The sequence below is a fragment of the Plutella xylostella genome, chromosome 15, assembly GCF_932276165.1.
Source record: "Plutella xylostella chromosome 15, ilPluXylo3.1, whole genome shotgun sequence".
Lineage (NCBI taxonomy): Eukaryota > Metazoa > Arthropoda > Insecta > Lepidoptera > Plutellidae > Plutella > Plutella xylostella.
This window is the reverse complement of record NC_063995.1, coordinates 4752085-4764285: the sequence shown is the minus strand read 5'-3', so window position 1 is coordinate 4764285 and position 12201 is coordinate 4752085. Positions and strand designations below refer to the sequence as shown.

The 12201-nt window shown below is 40.4% G+C and overlaps 2 protein-coding genes across 3 annotated transcripts in view; one reads left to right on the top strand and one right to left on the bottom strand.

Annotated features, from left to right (window-relative positions):
- LOC105398383 overlaps positions 1-10398 on the top strand; it is a 56466-nt gene extending 46068 nt beyond the window's left edge. For both annotated transcript variants that reach the window (XM_048626134.1, XM_048626133.1), the window contains 8 exons: positions 6145-6270; positions 6378-6553; positions 6769-6902; positions 7441-7580; positions 8294-8375; positions 8468-8612; positions 8696-8906; positions 9071-10398. In XM_048626134.1, the coding sequence (XP_048482091.1) occupies positions 6145-6270; positions 6378-6553; positions 6769-6902; positions 7441-7580; positions 8294-8375; positions 8468-8612; positions 8696-8906; positions 9071-9222 (1166 nt within the window). In that variant the 3' untranslated portion in view covers positions 9223-10398. The remainder of the gene's footprint in view (positions 1-6144; positions 6271-6377; positions 6554-6768; positions 6903-7440; positions 7581-8293; positions 8376-8467; positions 8613-8695; positions 8907-9070) is intronic.
- LOC105398381 (putative lipoyltransferase 2, mitochondrial) lies at positions 10389-11694 on the bottom strand. Its single transcript, XM_011570462.3, has 3 exons — positions 11362-11694; positions 10993-11205; positions 10389-10881 (listed from the first exon to the last, which is right to left on the bottom strand). Exons 1-3 carry the CDS (start codon positions 11540-11542, stop codon positions 10532-10534), a joined length of 744 nt encoding a protein of 247 aa, XP_011568764.3. The 5' UTR covers positions 11543-11694; the 3' UTR covers positions 10389-10531.
- Between the last annotated feature and the right edge of the window lie 507 nt (positions 11695-12201).

The following is a 12201-nucleotide window of genomic DNA, read 5'->3' as shown; positions in this document are numbered from 1 at the left end:
CATGTGAGCTGCACTCACGCGCATCATTGCATCACATAAACGCACTCGTACAAATATACAACTTCACACTTAACGTAACATCGATGAAAGCCAATTATAATTAAGTTAAAACAAACTGTACCGATATAATCACAACCATCAGCAGCGCGGCGCATACCGCAGCAACGGAAGTTTACTTCATTCTCAGTCCTCTTTAGCGGTTTATTAATTTCTCACAAAGCACTGTGAGAAAACATTGTCCATGCGTTTTACAATAAAGCTAGGTTTTTGTAACTGATTTAACTATGAGATGAGACTTAACCATGTAACAGATTGCTGTGAACGTTATTCGTAACTGCTTCAGTCGAGTAAAGTTCGGTAGCTTGATTACTTACTTACGAATAAACCCGTTTTAATTGCTGCACTATTCACGCCATATTTAATTATCATAAATCTGATTTAAATTTTGCATGTAACCCAATTATATGTAATTCTTCCATAACATAACTGTTACCAGAAAATAAACAAGCATTAAGATCAGGAAGTAAGAAACCTGTCATGAAAAGCGAAGATAATAAACATGGGTTTTAAGCCCGCGTTCAACGGCGCACACATCAATGCGCGTAGTTATGCATTTTCCAGTGTCATTTACATGTTGTATTCTCATTGTGGTAATGTAGCGTCGGCTGCAGCAATATCTCACGAGGGGCGGGTCACGCAGGCACCTCACTGTAACCGATTGCAGACGCATTAGCCTGGCCCTCGCCGCCGCCAACATTCAGGGAAACAGCCATTTCTCCGATGCAAAAAACGCTTTTACAATTCAACACGGATACTCGCGGCCGCCACGCATTCTCCAGCTGAAATGATAATGACAAGGACACCGAACGGACATTTAATTTGGTTGCGGCAGTGGGTATCATTTTAGTGGCGCTAATGTGTTAACATAAAAACGACATACCTAACGACATTCAAGCTTTGTACTTGGTTATGAATTTTTAAGCGAGTTGAATAACAATGCTGGACAAAGTACCATGTGCTCATTTCTGCTATGCCTCGCTCAGCTCCCACGCCTCTCGGGGCAAAGTGGTGCGGAACGTGCTGCATCGATCAGTATTTATTTCAGGCACCGGGTATGCTCCGCTAGACCACTATACTATCCCTATTAAGGCGGTTATCGATGACTGCTATCTGTTCCTTGGTAATGTTCAATGATTAGGCCTCTCTGTATACCGTATTATATGTCATGTAATTACGGTGGCTTTTTCCAAGGATAGCCGTATATAGAGTAATAGATCAGTTTCAAACAGGTGCGGACTATTACGGCAGTGATGACGCCGCCGTCTGTATGAATCAGTGATTACATCTAGTTATGAGATGTGGTCTGCGAGCGCGCGGCTGCGACTGCGCTATAACCGCGCAGGATGCCAGCTACTCCATTACGTGCGCCCGCAGCCACGGCATTAAGATTACCATCAGCTACCAACCTTGTTCGCCAAATGAAGGAAAATAATCAACTGTACAAACAACCTCTTACGCGGATACCGTTACGAGAAAATTCAATCTATTCCCTTACTGGACCATTATGGGTATCGTAATTAACCTCAACCATTCATATCGTGATTGCAAACCATAGGTAGGCTTGATCTAATAATAGATTAGCAAATAAAAGAAAAATGCAAATAAGTTCTAGCCATGAATAATTGCTTATTATTTGTTAAAACTCTTCAGAATTTAGATTGGTTCGGTTCAAAATAACTTTGATGATTGCTGTGATCTTACAAATTTGAAGTACATAAGTATAATTTTAGATCTCAGTATCGTAGGGTTACTCGATAAGTTAATTCAGTCCAGTGCGGTATAAATAGGCCGCGTCACGGCGGCGGCGGCGGTGCATTCAAGTGCAAAAAGTCTGTAAGCTAGAAGCCGCGGCGCTCGTGCGTGCGCTAACGGTCGCCATACACAAATTGAAAGGCGTTTTTTTCCGGCGCCCGCCCGCGAGATTCGCTGCGGCGTGCCACGGCCCTAAATTGTAGATAATTGAAACGATATCAATCACTACAGGCCACAGTACAGTACACTGTCGTCACTGCCAGCACTGCCGCGTAGTGGCCGACAGAGGCGCGGCCGGCGGACGCGCCGGTCGGTTATCTCGACTATTGCAACAAGTTCAACGTAGGCGGAATGCTGAACGGTAATCTGAATTTCCTTGCAGTTATATCTGCATATTTCTAACTGTTTGCTCTTCCGTTACTATCCTTGGAACGTAAATAGCCCAAGTTATTAAATCATGTAGGAAAAGACTTGTCCGTCTACTATGTAGCAGGCAGACAGGAGGATCGTAACATTATATGAATAGACAGAATGAAAGTTAACACTGATTCGATTAATTAATTAAGCAAACATAATGAACTATGTCGTCATTCTAGATCAAGATTATTTCGCAAATGCAAAGCCGAGGTCTTCGAGTTAGACCTGACCCATCGATCGATCGATACCCTTTGCGTTCACCTCATGGCGCCAACTAACAAACTGCAAGTTTAAAATAAATGGCGAAACACGGCGTAGTCGGCGCCCAACTAATCATTAAGTAATAGTCCATATGCCGGTTTATAACTAGCGGGTAACGGCCTTGCCCGGCCTTGCGCGCGCGCGGGTCGTCGCCCGCGACGTCATCGCGACATCACATCATACTCGGCCATAATTAAAAGGATGCCTCAGCTTTTATTAGACCTAGGTTCACGTCCATTAACTTGGGTTAATGAGATGGAGGTCAGATAAGGCCGCACAGAAAGAAGATATGATTTATTTTTTCATCGTTAACTCTCATGGTTATACAGACAAGACGTTTGTTTTCTTTTTTTTTGCGTTTTTACGAAGTAAATTTAGAAGTGACAATAAAATTTGTGTTGGATCTCTCTTGATATTATAATTTATTATTATATTTATATTGTTATAAACAGGGCGTCCAAAAGTACACGTCTACAGGAGTAACCAGAATATTGCAATGTGACTTTAGTAAAAAGCATAGAATAACAAGTATAAGTCCTAGTCTCGTTATTCTATGGAAAAAGTCGATAGTTTTGGAGATATTATGACTTTTACAAGTTTGCTGAAAATCAACACCTCGGATCAGCTTTTTGTGTGCCACCGATACAAAGTTACATAGGTATGTTAAGTTTTTCTTAAGTTACGTAACGCTGTCGTTCCAGAATCACTTAAAATACCTAAGTAGTGTTAGTTGATAACGATGAGAAAACTTATAGTCCTAATAAGGCATTTAATAAGGTGCCTCTTGTAACCTGCCTTAACGGTGATATAATCTTAATTATCATATAGGTCACATGCGGTCCGTTATATCCATATAGGTACGACACTCGAGCCATCTCCTGACAGTGTCGCTTCCTCATCGATATAAGATACTCGTAGTATACAAAATAACTATGTAGGTACTTATACAGCAATCATTGTAATTATATTAAAGAATAGTAATGCAATACCTATCTGAGCAGATTCTGTGATAAGATCATCTTGAAAAAAAGTAATACATAGGTATAATAAAGGTATAATATGTGAGCAATGGAAGGCCATCGTCCAATGCTGGAAATGTGTCATTCTCCCAGGAAGTGCCACATACTCACTATATACAAAATATATTATGTACTAAAATGATATCTGTAAAACTTGGCATCTCCTATCGTTAGAAAGATCAATAGCCGAGGAGGATTATTACTTTTTACCAAACTTGGCTAACGAGCAGAACATGACGTGAGCTTGTAAGGTATTCCAATTCTTAATACACTAGTTACTCTTGCAAACAGTCTGGTTTTGTACAGAATTTTGATTGGCGGTCAGACTTCACATTTATCAAGATCTAGAGGCGGAATCGGTAAAGATAAACAGATTTTGTTTCCTGCTTAATAGCGGCAATTCTTATTTATCTAATAGAATCATTTACTAATTGTGCTTCAGAAGCAAAAATCAATACATATTTACAACAATTACCTAAGTATTTTATTTCATTTCGGGCGATATCATTGCGATTATAAATACTTAATTGTACGGAAATCATCATGATCGATAAATCATCTTAATTTGGTGCTAGACCACATCCGACCTACAACCTCAGTGAACCGGCACGCTGCCTATTCTCTACGATTCTGAACAAAACGAACGAAAAACGCGCCACAGGAAGAGCTTTGGACAATGTTTTTTTTTGTAATAGCAATCGTAGATCGGTAAAAAGAGGTGGTTCACCTACTTACCGAATATGGTCGCAGTGGAATAAAAAGTGTTTCTATTTTAGAGAGAGACTGTGCGAAACGCAATGTAATGTGCCATTGTTGAGCGAGGCCCGAAGATGATACTCATCTTGTATAGTGGACCAAGCACATAAAAACAGACCTATTATAATATTTATTCTAGTATTGCCTGATATATTGCACCTATTCAGATGGAAATATAATATATGCTTATGATATAAACTTATCTTACTACAAAAACTAGACACACGACAATCAAATGCCCGTACATCAGTATAAGTTATGCAATGTACAACGTTTTTACCACCCCATGCTATCAAAAATGTATTCAGTCATGTAATCGGCCAGGAAAACTCAAAAAGAAAAATCGCCGAGGAAGGATGATTTTAAGCTCGATTGACCATCGTTTTAGTGGCTTTGTTAGTAAGCAACAAAGAGTCTAGTGTTAGGTAAAAAATAGCTGGATAAGACGTGGCCAGGCGTGGGAACCTGTTAGAAATGTTTTTGTACTTCGGTGGAGCGTTGCAAATGTGCCGGCTTGGTGCCCGATGTCATCGACATTGCGCACTAAAATAGGGAAATCAATATTTTATTGTACTTACCTTGCCTAATGATAAAATTTCGATAAATAATTATTGAAAAAGTTTAAAAAATACTTTAATAATATTTTTATATATATTTATCATCACGCTTGTTTTACTTATGTAAATGTCTCGTTTAGGTAGCTAGTACACAATAAATTATTTAGTTATATCTGTAGAAGCAGCTGCTTTTAGACGGCAACAATTACGCAATGTCGAGTCCATATCGCTTTGTATGGACTTCAAGAAGATAGTTGAGATGTCTATTAGGTTAATGACGGCGAGTCTGCCTCTATAAGGAGACATAAAGGTCTTCAACCGAAATGTGTGCCATTCACATCAGCCTAGGCGATACGTGGAAGTGTTGTTTTTGTAACAAGGAACCAATAAGTGCTCAGTTTTTGCTGGCGGCGGCGGCAATTCAGATCGCATCAAATGACAGTTCCTCATTGCGAATGTGTCTCGCACAGAAGAGCAGGCGCGGCAATCGATTAGAGCCGCCTCGCCACGACCACGGTGACGTTCCGCTCAACTACCTAGGTAGCTATAGGATAGGCAACTAGGTAGGTAGGTATGTACATCCCTCATTGTAGCTGCCATGATGCGATCATCGCCGTTTTGTCATCCGCTCTTTGTTCTAAGACCAGACTTACCGAAATCGTAGTACTTACAAAGAAGGTTAGACTCAGACGGTCTAGGCAACACGTTGACACTTTACAAATGGTTGTAAAAGAAACAAATAATGATTTTATGTTTTTAACAAAGCCAAAATCATCTCAATTAACGGGTTGGTAGATATTGCTCTGAAATAGTATAGATTATGAGAACCGTTACGTCGCCTGTGACGGAAGTTAGCTAATTAATGGTCCAACTAGGAACTGTTAATCATGAATATTGCGCATGTTCTAATGCCATAAGCATAACATCGAAGAGCGGTTACCCATCATGAGATTTTAACAGCTTGCATTCGTTCAGCCCCGTACGGAGTAAGAGCGGTGGCAATGACCAGTAGTTATCAAATGCGTGTGAAAATCTAGAATCGCTGACCGCGGTAAGCTTTGCGCGGCTAGACCTAGGCCTAGTAATTGCAGAAAGCCGACGCACTAAAAAGTGTCGGTTCTTTGCTGCGCTGCTGCAATCTTGTATCGATTATGATGATACACGGACAGCACGCACCGATTTGCTGCAACCTAATCATACGTTTGTCTATAAATAGGGATGTATGCCTCAACTCATGCATTTGTTCGGGTTTATTAAGCGTAATTTGCGGCGTTGCCTAGAAATCAATAAGAGTTGTGCTGATTGGTTGTTGTTTTACACAGAGCCGGCGAGCCCCGCCAGCGGGAACGAGCTGCCGGTGACCATCGACCACCAGCAGGACCCCGCCGTCAGCAGCAACCTCACCCGCAACGACGCCAACTGCGACAAAACCGGAACCTGCTACGATGGTAAGGATAACCCATAACCCTCGTGGCCGGAGATACTTACTGGCTTTTCCTCTATTGAAAGTAGTTCGATCGACCGAGCATCTCTACTAACGTTGCATTATTTCCAGTGTCAGTGCACTGCAAAGACACGCGCATCGCGATCCAAGTGCGCACGAACAAGCCGTTCAACGGGCGCATCTACGCGCTGGGCCGCTCCGAGACGTGCAACATCGACGTGGTCAACAGCGACTTGTTCCGCCTCGACCTCACCATGGCCGGCCAGGACTGCAACACGCAGAGCGTCGTAAGTTGAATTCTGTACAAACTTTGCCATACAGTACATTACATAGAAATGTAGAATAGATATAGAGTTTTCAAAGTTCGACAAATCGTCAAAGAACAGAAATTTTCAATAAAACATTTATTCTAGCAAAAACTAGGTATACTCCAAATAGCAGGAAATCACATCTGTATTGGTATTTCATTAACTAGGTCAAATAACAAATCAATGAATTTCAGACCGGAGTGTACTCCAACACCGTCGTACTTCAACACCACAGCGTCGTCATGACCAAAGCGGACAAGATCTACAAAGTGAAGTGCACATACGACATGAGCTCCAAGAACATCACCTTTGGAATGGTGCCCATCAGGTCAGTGAGCAATACACTCGCTATTTTATGCGCGAAAGCGCTGTACAGTATACACCTGGGAAGAGTCCCATAAAAGATTCATAAGGGTGACGGCGACGGCGTGACAAGTGGGACGACCGACCGCGCCATACCGTCACATCTATAAATCGATTTAAAATTCCATCGACCCGATATAGATGCCTCATTGAATACACGGAACAATTAGATTCACATGCTCCGAGAACTGGAAAAGTACGTGCAGCGCACTCTAAACTACGACGATGTCATATTAATGAATAAGTAAAAGGTCGATAACGATCCAATTTGCCGTCGAATGGATCGCGTGAAGGAATACACTACGATACTTTTATGCTAAACAAATTGGTCTGCGTTTTCAAGTGTCGTGGGTGGAATTAAGTTATTTGTATAACAGCAGTGGCTGCCCAATGCTGGTGCTTCTACCGAACAGTTTATTTATGAGTCAACTTTGCCAGGCAAGAAATTATTCGCATCACCTAGGTGTCAGATAGTTATGCTAACGCTACACTGTGTTTGCCAGGGACCCCGAGATGATCTCGATCACTGCTGCCCCCGAGGCGCCGCCCCCGAGGATCCGCATCCTGGACGCCCGGCAGCGCGAGGTGGAGACCGTGCGCATCGGCGACCGACTCACCTTCCGCATCGAGATCCCAGAAGACAGTAAGATTTTAACAGAAACAAACTTAAACGCTTGTTATGGCAAATCGTAGGTTATACCTACGAAAAGCCAGACAGAATTGCATAGAAAAAAACCGGCCAAGTGCGAGTCGGAATCGCGCACAAAGGGTTCCGTAGCAGCAAATATAATATTACAGTTAAATCAACCTATCTCAAAAACTATAAGAGATACTTTGATCAAACCAAAAATCGTTGAAAGAGTTAATTAGCATGCATCACCTCTATTTTTTTTAGAATTTTATACCCCGTAGTTATAAAAATAGAGGGGGGGGGACATACTTTTTACGACTTTGAGAGCTGATATCTCAAAAACCGTTCACTTTAAGAAAAATGTTTTTTAGAAAACTTTATATCATTTTAAAAGACCTTTCCATTGATACCCCACACGGGTATGTACATCGAAAAAAAAAATTTCATCCCTCAGTTACATGTATGGGGGGCCCCACCCCCAATTCTTTTTTTTACTATTTAGTGTCATATTTTTGTAGCGGTTCATACAACACATATTCCCATCAAATTTCATCACTGTAGTACTTATAGTTTCCGAGTAAATCGGCTGTGACAGACGGACAGACGGACAGACGGACATGACGAAACTATAAGGGTTCCGTTTTTGCCATTTTGGCTACGGAACCCTAAAAAAGAGGTGTGACTGTGAGTTAATTGCTTATGTACCTATGATGTTCTTTTTGCAGCTCCTTATGGAATCTTCGCCCGCAGCTGCGTTGCGATGGCTAAGGACTCCAAGAGCACATTCCAGATCATCGATGATGAAGGGTAAGTCATACGTCCTGAGAATGTGGACTAACTATAAGAAAGTTGAAACTTTACGATTACAAATAGATACTCAATAATCGTGTGCTTTCCAGATGTCCGGTGGACCCGTCCATCTTCCCCGCGTTCACGCCCGACGGCAACGCGCTGCAGTCCGTGTACGAGGCCTTCCGGTTCACCGAGTCCTACGGAGTCATATTCCAGTGCAACGTCAAGTACTGCCTTGGACCTTGCGAGCCAGTGAGTGTTCAACATACATTAACGCATCATGAACTTATTTATCTTTTGTGAGGCTGTGGTATTAATATATCTGCAATTTGCAGGCCGTGTGCGAATGGGGCAGGGATTCCCTGGAGTCGTGGGGCAGGAAGAAGCGTTCGCTGTCGCACAACGAGACCGAGGTGCACAGCCAGGAGGAGGAAATGAACATCTCGCAGGAGATCATGGTGCTGGACTTCGGCGACGACCGGCAGAACACGGACTTCCTGCGCTCCGACAAGCCCGGCGGCACCGCCTCCGAGGCCAACTACGGAGGTCAGTGCCCCTTCATGCATTCAATTCGATCGGAACAATTAGTTCCATGTCATAACCCAATTAGTTTTCAAACGGATTGAGCCGTTTCGAGTGTCTTTGAACTGCGGTTCCGTTTCAATTGCTCCAACGTGTGGTCGGTTGCTAACGTTCGCTTGTGTTTGCAGAGAAAACCGTGACGATAGTGGAGCCGTGCCCCAGCAAGCTGTCGGTGATGCTGCTGGGCGTGGCCTGCGCCATGCTGGTGCTGCTCTACATCGCCACCATCTTCTGCTACTACATGCGCAAGTGGATGACGCCGCCCAAGCACATGTCGTAGGCTCGAGTCTGCGCCAGCAATACTCGTATTGTCTCCAACTGTGTTCCCGACGGAACATGTGATATCTTTGACTGAATGCCGGACGACACTTTCTTAAATAATTTATGTGTTTTAACAAAATCGTAGTAGGCCATTCTAAAATTAAATATCCGTAATGTTATTACTGCGTTAATGGTTCAAAGTTATTTACTTAGATAGGCGAAATGGAAGTGTGGTAGCAATGTTATGGTGTCATATGTAAACTACTTCGGACACGAACTATGAAACCACCGCGTATACGTTTACCTAACAGTAACATATTGCATTTAAAAGCATTTATTAATTTTAGGAATGATAGGATTAATATATACAATTTCTTTTAAGTCCATTAGATAGTAAGGTAGACAAAACAGTGCCTTCAACTGAACTTCAGCTGAACAGACATTCCATAGAGGCCTTTACTAAGATAATAGTTAATACGATATATTATACAACTTATCCATTATTTTGTATTATGAACATTATTTTATATCCTGTGAAGATCATGCATTTATTAGTTTTTAAGATATCTACAAGTAATACATATTTTTTAAATTATAATCAAAAGATGCACAATTTTAGGAGATCAAAAACATAATACATTGTGTCGTCTGATAAAGGGCAGTACTTGTACAATGACTGTTGAATTGTCTCAACAACTTAGGATGAAATTAGGTGACTCAGTTATTTGGAATAGTCCCAATGAATTTAGTTATTTTAAATTCAAAATACAGTTATACTGTAAAATGTATGTAAAATGCACAATTTTATGGGATTATTCTGAAGTAGAAATATTTAGTGTGTTTAAGTTAATATACCCATATCTAGTTTAATAATAAATATTTAGGCGATAAATTGGTCCCAGCATAATTTAGGATAACATATAAGGCAATCTTCAACTAACTGAAATATTTAAAGTTGACAAAAACTAGTTTGTAAATACTATGCTTTTTATACAATTGGTCAGAACTTTCAGTTGGGTTTTGAAGAAATATTTTGTTTAGAGGAAAAGCTATGAAATGCATTATATTTTATAATCAATTGAGCAGTATTGTTTCTCTTAACCCAACTTGAGATTTCATTATTTATTTAGATATACTTACTTCCTATTTATTTTTCTATTATTAATAAACAAATAAAATAATTTGTACAAATCAACAGTTATATTTTATTTCAACATGTATAAAGAACACTAAACAACATTGTAGACTTTAAAATTTGTACAAACAATAGACCTAACAAAATATATTATCAATCAAGTGGCTGAGACTATGCAGCTACAATCCTTATACTAGCTGGTGGATGTTACTAGAAGTTTGCTGTAAACACCATTTAGTATTTCCTCCTGCACTTTGGCATCCAGGTCCTCGGTTTGACATTGAAAAACTTTCTCAAAGTTTCGTAGAAATATTGGCGCCATTTTATCAGTGGTGCAATTTTTACCAGTTTCTTGTGACAGTGATGTGACACCCTTGTCAGGGATACCACAGGGGTCAATGTGGTCAAACCAGGAGAGATCATTGTCACAGTTTAGGGCTATACCATGGGTTGTCACATACCTGGATGCATGAATGCCGATAGCAGCTATTTTATTGTCGTCTACCCAGACCCCAGTGTGTGGTGAGCGGGATCCTTTGATACCTATAAAAACAATAAGCTTTAGTACACATGACTATTGTGAACAGACCTTTTAGATTGCACATTAAAACTTGCATATTACTTAATAATAACTGAGTATTATTATTGTCTTACCCATTTCTTCGCACATCTTGATAACTGTCTCTTCTAGACTATTGACATACCACTTCACACTGGTTTTGAAATGCTTCAGATTAATAATTGGATATGCGACCAGCTGGCCTGGACCATGGAATGTTATGAGTCCCCCTCGATTTGTCTGTCGGAACTCAGCACCTGTGCTCTTCAACCGACTTATTTCATTATATGGCATGTCATTTCTGATACCTGAAAATACAAAGTTTTTTTTTTAAACCTAAGTGTTTTTTGGACTTATTTATTGATACCGGCTGGTTCGGCTATAAACGACAGTAAGTACAAACATGATATTTACAGTAAAACATAGTTAGGCAGAGTAAGAGTAGTACCAAAGTAGAAACTCACCAACAGTGTAAACAGGTTTATGCTCAACCAGAAGTAGAGTATCATAGTCTGCGTCTAGCGACTTGGCCATGGCGTCGAGGTGCTTGCGAGCCAGAGCGACCTGGATCTTCAAAGCCGTATCGTAACTGATCAGCCCCAATTTCCAAACCTTCACCATTTTGACTAGATCTTTATTCAGCATTGGTTTTATAGAACTAATAGAGAAGGCCGAGAAAGTATGAAAAAATTGAGGTAGAGTTCTCTAAATTCCTATTATTACAGTAAATTTATTCAGATTTTTCAATATTATCCAGATCTTGTTTTGTTTTTCACTCACACATGATTTTGACTTTGACACTATCTGTCAATGTCAAAATGTCATACTGACATTTAAATTAAAAACATATAAAAATGCTCTATGACGTACATAGACAAGATAAAGGAGTTTTTATTTTAAATTATATTAGTTTTGCTACTCACCGCTAGATGGCATTATTCATACTTTAAAAGAATAATGCGGGTACTTCATGAAACATGCTACAGTAACTTTCAGTTCAGTCAGTTGAACAGTTCCGTGTGAGTTGCCTGTAAGGTGGTGTTTCGAACATTACGTAAACATTTTCTATACAGTTCAAGCAGTTTTAATACTGAAACATAGTGATTTAACAGTGGATACCAGTTATTACCTCGAATACTAAAGCCTCCTTATTATTTATAGCGGGCTATTTCAGATGTTTATATAATTTGAGAAGAGTAGATTAATCAGTGTCGCCGTGAGCTTAGTTAAGTTGGGGGGAAATATAACTCTTATGATACGAGTGACATAGATATTGTATGTTGTGTTTAGAGAGCGGCAAGGGA

Coding starts and splice junctions, on each gene's coding strand:
- LOC105398381 (XM_011570462.3), bottom strand. CDS start 11,542: ATGCTGAATAAAGATCTAGTCAAAATGGTGAAGGTTTGGAAATTGGGG. Junction 11,206..11,361: donor TAAACCTGTTTACACTGTTG/GTGAGTTTCTAC, acceptor TTGTATTTTCAG/GTATCAGAAATGACATGCCA. Junction 10,882..10,992: donor CAAGATGTGCGAAGAAATGG/GTAAGACAATAA, acceptor TTGTTTTTATAG/GTATCAAAGGATCCCGCTCA.